The sequence below is a fragment of the Maniola jurtina genome, chromosome 22 (genome assembly GCF_905333055.1).
Source record: "Maniola jurtina chromosome 22, ilManJurt1.1, whole genome shotgun sequence".
NCBI lineage: Eukaryota > Metazoa > Arthropoda > Insecta > Lepidoptera > Nymphalidae > Maniola > Maniola jurtina.
Genome location: NC_060050.1, coordinates 11,238,565 through 11,248,663, shown reverse-complemented (window position 1 = coordinate 11,248,663; position 10,099 = coordinate 11,238,565). Strand labels below are relative to the sequence as shown.

At 35.6% G+C, this 10,099-nt stretch overlaps 1 protein-coding gene across 2 annotated transcripts; it reads left to right on the top strand.

The window, feature by feature from the left end:
- Positions 1–702: 702 nt before the first annotated feature.
- On the top strand, positions 703–3,865 carry LOC123877045. Of its 2 annotated transcripts, XM_045923560.1 has the most exons (3): positions 703–883; positions 3,462–3,668; positions 3,714–3,865. In XM_045923560.1, exons 1-3 carry the CDS (start codon positions 784–786, stop codon positions 3,746–3,748), a joined length of 342 nt encoding a protein of 113 aa, XP_045779516.1. In that variant the 5' UTR covers positions 703–783; the 3' UTR covers positions 3,749–3,865. The 2 variants fall into 2 exon arrangements, with proteins under 2 accessions (XP_045779516.1, XP_045779515.1); XM_045923559.1 differs by having other exon boundaries at positions 3,462–3,865.
- The last annotated feature ends 6,234 nt before the right edge of the window (positions 3,866–10,099 follow it).

The following is a 10,099-nucleotide window of genomic DNA, read 5'->3' as shown; positions in this document are numbered from 1 at the left end:
ACTCCTTCACGCAAAAACTACTGGATAGATTGGGCTGAAATTTAGAATGGAGATAGATTATACCCTGGATTAGCACATAGGCTACTTTTTATCGGGGAAAATCAAAGAGTTCCCACGGGAATTTTAAAAAACCTACATCTACGCAAACGAAGTCGCGGGTATCAGCTAGTACACTATAAAACGACCTCAATGGTCTAGTTACTGACATATTTAACTATGGATCATGAGGTCCCAGGTTTCCAATTCAGGGTCGGATCAAAAGAAGTTCTTGTGATTTTCTAACAAGTTTCTTAGCTGCAGTACAGCGCTGTTAGGGGTTTGACGATTAGATGCCGGATTATAGAGTGAGGGAATGGAGAGGAAACATGCTTGTGCACTATACCATTGTCTCCTTCATTGGCTTATCTTTTTTATTTATTTAGATACAAGTTAGCCCTTGACTGCAATCTCACTGGTGGCAAATGATGATGCAGTCTAAGACGAAAGCGGGCTAACCTGGAAGGGGTATTGCAGTTTTTATAATACCACATCCCTTTGGTTCCTGGCTGTAATTCGGTCATAATCAAAAATTTTTTTTTTAGGATTAACCACAGAGAGACAGTAACAAATAACAGTATACAAGTTGTATTATTGCTACATTGTTAATAAGTATAGACAAGTACCTACGTCATCATATCATCAAGGGCCAAGGCAATCTATTTAAGGCCAACCTGACCAGTACATCTTCGGACACCCTACAACACTCTCGTATAACACGGACAATTTAAATACACTCATATCATAATGAAGTTGCTAATTGCTTTGTGTTTCGTCGCTATAATCGGGTTATCCTTTGCCGAAACAAAAACATATTCGAGAGGCTGTATTTATATTCTTGGAAGATGTAAGTTGCTTTTTACACCTTTTAAGTTACTAATAAGTATACCTAAGTAAGTATTACGCTTCATATCTGATTTCCGAACCAGTGAATTTGTTTTTTAAAAACATGGGGCTCCATGCCTGCTGCTATAGATAGGTCTTTTACCAACCATTGTATGCTGTGAAAAAAAAATCGGCCAAGTGCGAGTCAGACTCGCGCACTGAGGGTTCCGTACTCATTTTTCCAACATTTTGCACGATAAATCAAAAACTATTATACATAAAAATAAAATAAAAATCTGTTTTAGGATGTACAGGTAAAGCGCTTTCATATGATACCCCACTTGGTATAGTTATCTTATTTTGAAAATTGAAACACGTTTTAATTTTTTTTTAATGATGTAACCACAAATTCGCGGTTTTCAGATTTATTCCCGTACTTGTGCTATATAAGACCTACCTAGGTAGGTAGGTCTTATAGCACAAGTATTTGGCAGGTGCCAAATTTCATGATTCTAGGTCAACGGAAAGTACCCTATGGGTTTCTTGACAGACAGACAGACGACAAAGTGATCCTATAAGGGTTCCGTTTTTCGTTTTGAGGTACGGAACCCTAAAAATAATGGCTGACTACATTTTTTCAAGCCTAGTACCTCCTGACCTCAATGGCGCAGTGATAAGCGCTGTGGGTGTTCTAAGTAGGAGGACCCGAGTTCGATTTCACGCTGGGTCGATTAGGGTTTTTATAATTTCTGAAGTGTCTCTAGCCTGATCTGTTTTACCTATTATAAGGTTGTTCAAAGAAAATAAACTGTAATAAATAAAAACAACATGTAATAAATAAAACTGAGTTCCATTAGTACTGTTAATTCGACAGCTGAAACAATATTTTCGGCTTTGCACATTTTCTATTTTAAGGACTTTTTTAAGTGCCTACTATAATTTCCTATATGCAGCCAGCCCCATCTTTACAAACTAAATTTAAATCAAACTATTAGTAATCTAACATAGAAGTTGAAGAGGCTAATATTATTCTTGATAACAATATACCTACTCGATATTAATAAAAACCGGCCAAGTGCGAGTCAGACTCGTCTATCGAGGGTTCCTTAGTTGGGAAAGAAGCATTACAATGTAAATAGTTATTTAGTTAAATGATTATATACATACCGTCTCAAAAACAAATATGTTCTTTTTGGACCACTAAATTAAGTTTGTTTGTAAAAATATTGCTAATGTCTCAAAAGGTAATGCTAGTTAGAGATTTACATAAATTCCTTAAAAACTATTCTACATTTTAAGTTAACAGTATTTATTTATTTATTATATTTATTTTTTATTTGTACGAGAAAGTTGTAACAATAAAAATAAAAATAAAGTAAAAGTGGACAGGGAAGCACTTATCTCTATAAGAGATCTCTACCAGTGACCCTTGGCCCTTGGCAGTATTAATAGTTACTGAAATAAGCAAGTATGACAGACGAGTGGATTTAGTCGCGCCATAAGAGTTATTTTTTACTATTTTGGAAGGAACCCTAAAACATAAGAGTCTGGTCATTAAAATTATCTTCATTGGTCGCTTATGATGTTTGTTATGTTCACCTATTTCTAATAGCTATGTAGTATTTATAAATATAAAAGTAGAAACTGATGACTGACTGATCATCGAGATACCTACAGCTTAAACTGCTAGGTCTGGAAATTGAGATTTTTCATGCGGGATTTTTAATATACCTAGTACCTACCATAAAAAAAAATATGAAGCTAATATTTATAAATTAGTGGATATATTTTTTTTGGATAGGCTACGAGATCCTTCCACTTACGACTTCAAATTCAAAATATATCTTTTCTGCGACTTTGTCCGCGTGGATTTAGGTTTTTAAAAATGCCGTGTTTTTCTCCCAAAAGTAGCTTATGTCTTCACCTGGGAGGCAAGCCATCTCTGTATTTACCAAATTTTATCAAAATCGGTTAAACAAATAGGCTGAGAGAATCTAGCAGTCAGGCATTATATACTTCATATGGATTGAAGTAGTCTATATTTGACAGATCAGGATTTTTTTAAACTTCATTATAGGCAAGCGCTTGACCACAATCACACATGATTGAAATTGATGATGTGGCCTAAGGATGGGACGCGTTTACCTAGAAGGTGCCTATTCACTCTTGTTTTAAAGATACCCGGATTTTAATTGGTAGAAAATTCAGATCGGGGGAGAGTATTCTAAACCTATGCGAACGAGGAATGATGGCGATAAACGTTTCGTGCGTGTAGATGGAATGTCGACAACATAAGGATGGAAACTCGTCTGACGTCTTTATCCCGATAGATCTAGATATTTTTATCCCGTTATTCTTAGACTTGCATCTAGGTGGTGCCTTTAAATTGCAAACATGCTATCACATAAAACAAAAACAATTGAAATCTATTCCTAATATATTATGAGAATTCTAAATTTTAGTAAAATATTACAATTCCTCACCTAGTTAGGTATTTTATTTGAAATCTGCTACAAAAAATCGACATTATAAGTATATTTTCACTGTTGATATTGATAAAAATATGTATTTTAAAGTTTCAATATTATCTTTGATTCTAGGCTCTCGTGAATGTGAGGAAGGCACCCATGCTTACGCTATCGGATGTGGTCATATGACACCGGAAGCAACCTGTGACAACCCAAATCCGGTTGCTGATACTCGAGGGATGATCTGCGACTACTCAGCTTGCTACTGCGACCCCCCCACAGTGCGGGATACTGCTACTAACAAATGCGTGCCTTTGGAGGAATGCCCTAAGAAGGAAGGTCCTAATAAAGAAGGTCCTAAGCAGGAAGATCCTAAGGACGAAGGTCCTAAGAAGGAAGAAAAGGTTGCAGAAAATTAAAAAAGCGATTTTGCGAAAATTTTATTTTAATGAAAAGCATGTTTTGTGTAAGTTTAAAATGTACCGAAAGCATTATTTACTGTTCGTAGAATAACAATAAAAATAATGACACAGTAATTTTTTTTATGAATATCTTACCATAATTTCCTTATGATAAAATACGTGGTAACTTACAGAATAAGGAGAGTATGTTCCTTTATCTGAAGATGGTTTATGATAGTCTAGTAAAATCTTAAAATTTTATTGTTAAAGACACCTCTTTACATAAGTACTGTCAAGTTAGACACGGTTTTACACAATAACTGTCAAGTCTGATGGCAAAAACGTAAATGATTCAATATTTATTAAGTATATTGAATCATTTACTTTTTTGCCATCTAGTACTTATTTCATTACTTATCATATTTTGACTAGTCCAATAATATGTAGTACATTAATTAGGAATTATATAAAACACACAGTCTATGCACCACAAACTCTGTAAAAAATTGTGGGATGATAAAATAATACACAGGTACCCCTAATATTTTAGTTATTTAGGAAAATTCTTCATCAAGCTGTCACGCAAAGGCGGCGTCGTGACGGGGTGACGTTTGACATGCCCCGGAATAATAATATCATCAAAGTATTTCTTTTGTTAGGCACTTTGAGTAACAATATGTTGGCTCCCTAGTAGCACTAGTAGTTAGTTTCTAACGTCATAACATCTAACGTCAACAAAACATAAAATCATTAAGAGGGGTCTCTCCGTCACTCGCTCCATACAAACGTAGTTCCGATTTCATTTGAATAATAAGCAACCAATATCCATGACATATTCTAGAAACTAATATCTATGCCTGTGGTTTTAAAGATTTTCGTTAAAATATTCGGTTTCAAAGTTACGCGGTCTTAAAAATTCACATACAAATCTTTGAGCCCCTGTAATTTTAAAACTACATATTTTTAGAAAAATCCAAAACACCACAGGCACAGATATTAGTTTCTAGAATATGTTTGCAAAATTTCATGGACTTTGGTTGCTTAATATTCAAATGAAATTGGAACTACGATTGTATGGAGCAAGTGACGGAGAGAGCCCTGTTAACACCATCATTATATTATCTGAGGTATTTTTAATTTGTGCGTGTTGTACTTTAATGATTTTTGTAATTAATAAATACTTAATTATTTTTATCTTTAGTGATTCCTAATACAGTAGCACAAAATGAACTGATCAGCAACTGACCTGAGATTTTTAAATTATCTTGTTGTTATGAAGATACATATAATTATTGTATTCATTTTGAATACATCCTAAATATGCTCCAATGCACTACGGATTTTTTTCTACGTCTACGGACGGATGATCCTTTAAAAATCCCGAGGGATCACCAGGATTTAGGAATGCTATTCCTTACAAGGAATATCCCAGGAGGAGGATCCCAGGTCTGTCTGTCTGTCTGTTTGAAAGGACTAACGGAACGGCTGAATGTATTTTGACGGGACTTTCACAGACACGTAGAGGATTAATCAAGGAGTCACTTATGCTACTTTTTAACCGACTTTCAAAAAAAGGAGGAGTTGTGTTTTCCACCTATGTATACCGATATATCTGAGATTTCAGAACCGATTTGCGTAACTACATTTTAACTGGTCAAAAGTTTTGAATGTTTTTAAAAACAAAGTAGTTATTTATGTAAAAACCACTGATTAGGGAATCCGTTATCTATGGTAAAACCAACTTGTTATAATATAATAATATAATTTAGGTTTGCCATTTCCCAAGTATATATATAGTCGTCCTTAATTTATAAAGTGCACACGACTTATATTTTTTCGTACACCATATTTTTCATAAAAAAAAAAACATTTTTAAATTATATGTAATTCACAGTTTTCATACCATAAAACGGATCGGTTAGTCATTTATTGATTTATTTTGAAATACATTATAATAATTAATTATGAAAGTGTTTTTTGTTACTTGTTTTATTGCATTGGTAGGATTCTCAATGTTAGTCGAATCTGATACCAGAGAATATACTTTTGATCCGTGGGGACGGCGTAAGTATAGTTTATTATATCTACTTATATCCATTAGTATTATATAATCTACTGCTAAGGGCAAATCGTTCTGTCCTGGATACGCTTTATACAGAGTGTAAATTAGAACTCTAGCAAAAACTTTGCGCTGTTATACTACCTAAACGCAATCTAATGCCTTTTACCTTTAATAACCACTTGTAGTTTGAGTGATTTAGTGTTTATTTCCAAACCGCGATGTATAGCGTGCAAAACTCGGAGTCAATACCCCGCCTACGACGCGGCATTGACCCCGCGGCGCCTATCTACGCAACGATCGTTAACAGTCAGATGATTTATTTGATATAATATTTATTTGATTCATTGCGAACGTTTGAAAATACAGCAAAAAATATGTTTTTTTGTTGTATCTTCTCAGTAATCATCAGTATTCGTTTTTATATTCGTTCTACTTACACCATGTATAGAATAAAATGGAATATATTTTAATTCAAGTAAACTTTTACAAGTGCTTTTGTATCGTCAAAATAATTTACTACTGGTTGGTTTGGAATGTCGTTCCTACCGTGAAGAACCAGCAAGAACCTCGGCGGTTGCTCTTTTCAATAATTGTTCAATTTACAATTTTTTATAAAATTATATTACCATAATAGTTTTAGTGGTTAACACATTTGCCTCTTCGTCGGGAGGTCAGGGGATTGGTTTCAGGCACGCACCTCTAACTTTTTGGTGTGTACGTTTTAAGAAATTAAATATTGTTTTAAACGGTGAAGGTAAAGATCGTGAGGAACCCTGCATGCCTGAGAGTACTCCATAATGTTCTCAAAGGTGTGTGAAGTCTGCCAGTCTGCACTTGGCCAGTGCAGCGGGCAGTTACACCCTTTTCATTCCGAGAGGAAATCTGTACTTAGTGGTGGACCGGCGCGGCGATGTGTTAATCAATATCATCAAGTTTATCAATATGCTTGTATACAGTATGGCATATTATTGTAAATTGTACATTTGAAAAGAGCAACCGCCGAGTTTCTTGCTGGTTCTTCTCGGTAGGAACAGCATTCCGAACCAGTGGTAGATTATTTTGACGATTCAAAAGCACTTGTAAAAGTTTAATTGAATAAAAATAATTTGAATTTGAATTTGAATCGACCGCTAGACGTCCACTGCTGGACATAGGTCGCTCTCGTAGGGACTTCCGCACGTCACGGTCTTGCGTCGCCACTATCCAGAGGCTCCCTGCGATTGGATTTTGGGTTGATCATGATGGTTAATTTATTTATTTCATATACTTAGATTCTATATCATATCTATAATATAGAACAGCATGAGCCACTTACGAGTATGATAATATGTCAAGACTCTACCACCAGTTCGGAAAGAAGTTTCTACTGAGATGAGCCAGAAAAAACTCAATAGTTGCACTTTTTTTTACAAAATATTATCACACTAATATTATAAAGGAGAAAGTTTGTATGAGTGTGTGTGTGTATGTTTGTTACTCCTTCACGCAAAAAATACTGGACGGATTGGGCTGAAATTTAGAATGGAGATAGATTATACCCTGGATTAGCACATAGGCTACTTTTTATCCCGGAAAATCAAAGAGTTCCCACGGAAATTTTAAAAAACCTACATCCACGCGGACGAATTCGCGGGTATCAGCTAGTAATTAATAAATATGACAATATGTTTTACCCTGTTGCCAGGTTTTAGCACTTGCGCAGAAGACGAACATGCCGTGTCATCTGGCTGCGTAAAACCCATACCAGTGGAACCAACGTGTGACGACCCACATCCAAGGGAAACTCTCCCAGCGTTATGTGACTGGAGTGCGTGTCACTGCAAGACCCCTAAAGTCAGGGACACTGCTACGAACAAATGTGTACTTTTGGAGAACTGTCCTGAGAAATAAATTATCTCTTAAAATCTTTTTTATTAGTTTCATTTCATTATCATCATTAAATATACAAGCCGTGCTAGTTTAGTGTTAAGACATCCACGTTCTATTTGGATGGTCGTTGGTTCGATTCTAGGCTTCTACTTTCCTCTACCTTCTCGGAGGCGTGTTTTCGCCAAAACCGTCAAATCTGTATGGTGAATGCGGCTTACTAAACAGTAGGTTTTTAACTAGGCATTGCATATTTTAGTACAGTGTGGTCACTAAAAATTGTGAAATAAAAAAAAATCTAAAAAAAACCGACTTCAAAAATCAAAAACACTAAAAAGTAAAAAATAGTTTTTGTTTCTACACGTGTGATGTATGTATGAAGTCGGGCGAGCTTCACACTTAGATTTCTAGTTTCTTTTACATATTATACTCGCTCGACTTTATTCACACAAATTCGCAGTTTTCAGATTTATTCCTGTACTTGTGCTATAAGACCTACCTACCTACCAAATTTAATGATTCTAGGTCAACGGGATGTTCCCTATAGGTTTCTTGACAGACAGACAGACAGACGGACGGATGGACGGACGGACGGATAAAATTTTTCATTAGCGAAGAGTTATACTAAAAACCTATGAATATCTTTCAACTATTCCTACATTTTCTTTGTGACTTTTTTTGACTGTTTTGCACACTACAAAGTACTCTATTAGTAAACTGACGCATTCTCACTACTTCGGTGTGGCCCGTCCTTTATGCCACAAGACAATCAGCCGCCTCCCAAGTCTCGACGTGTCCCAGAGCGAACTTCACGCCACAACGCATTCCTGCTTCGAGACCCAACCGTTTGCTCTCGATAACTAGACGAATTCAAAAAAATATACTAGCTAATACTAAAAATAAACTAAACAAGATAAAGTTGAAAACTAAAACCCGACTGCGATCGTCTTAAGAAACGCTGAAATATTAAAGTAAAATTATTTTTCTGTCGCTTGGTATATATTTTAATGTAGTGTTGTCATTTTTTTCGTATAAAATGTAGCCTATGTCACCCGAACCTTTACGACGAATCGATTGACACCTCATTCATCAAAATCGGCCCAGTAGTTTAGGCGCTACGGTGGAACACACAGAATCTAGATACAAACATACATACATACATAGACTGCTTAAATCATAACCCTTCCTTTTGGCTTTGCCGCAGTCGGGTAAAAAAACTGGTCAAGTGCGAGTCAGACTCGCGCACCGAGGGTTCCGTACTCGGGTATTTTTTCCCACATTTTGTACGATAAAATATCAAAAACTATTATGCATAAAAATAAATTGAATTTTGTTTTAGAATCTACAGGTAAAGCTCTTTCATAATATGATACCTCACTTCAATGATATTAGAAGCAAAAAGAGGTTGAAAAGCAAAGAGAGCTCTTTTTTCTTCTAATATCATTGCCTCACTTGGTATAGTTATCTTACTTTGAAAATTGAAACACATTTTAATTTCTTTTTAATAATATCACCACTAATTTACGGTTTTCAGGTTGATTCCTTTACTTGGCTGGTTTTTCCTGGATGCTTAGCAGTGGGAGGGCGGGTGGTGCCGCATGCTGCATGTTGTACCACACAGATTTGCCTTTTTAGCGGATTATAGCAAATTAAGCTATACGATAATTATGTCGTTGAAGCACGAAATAAGCTTAAAACCATAAGTCTTCTTAAATAACTCAATGGAGAGTAGCTCGTGAAACTATGGTAGGGGTCGGGGATCTTTACGACTGCCGCCATCGATTCCCGTAGCCTGTAATTCGATGCTGCGGGTAGTTCTTACCACTGACGATTTAATCGCACGAGCCATTTGTTTTATTCGAACAAATTCCCCCCTTTCTCTTATTCTAAGTTTAATACCACTACTACTACAGTTCTGGTATTAAACCAATATCCTGCCTATTTATTTTATTTATTTATTTGTACCAGAAAGTTGTAACAATATAAATAAAAAGAAAGAAAAAGCGGACAGGGAAGCACTTATCTCTATAAGAGATCTCTACCAGTGACCCTTGGCAGTGCGAGAGGTTGTAAAGGGAGTAGAATAGGTACAGCAAAGATAGACAGTAATTATGAAAAAAAAAAGGTTAGTAGATATTATGTTATAATGTAATAATATACAAGTATTTATATTACATATATTAAAATTCATTTTCCAGACTACTTATATTTTATAGCTATGCTTATATTATTATAAACGGAGGGTTGTGTGGCCTAGTAGTGACAACGCATACCAATCGATTGTGATTGCTAAGCAACGTTGACCCAAATCAGTAACTGGGTGGGTGACCGACTTTAATGCTTCTTCTGTGCCCCGGAGCCATTGAGCCATCGGTCCCGGTTATTATCACGACATCTGATAATAGTAATAATTATCCAAAAAGGTCTAAATCTCGTTTTCT

What these genes read in the sequence shown, in the direction of transcription:
- LOC123877045 (XM_045923559.1), top strand. Translation starts at nt 784, where the DNA reads ATGAAGTTGCTAATTGCTTTGTGTTTCGTCGCTATAATCGGGTTATCC. An exon ending in TATTTATATTCTTGGAAGAT is followed by an intron (nt 884 to 3,461) that starts GTAAGTTGCTTT and finishes CTTTGATTCTAG; the next exon opens with GCTCTCGTGAATGTGAGGAA.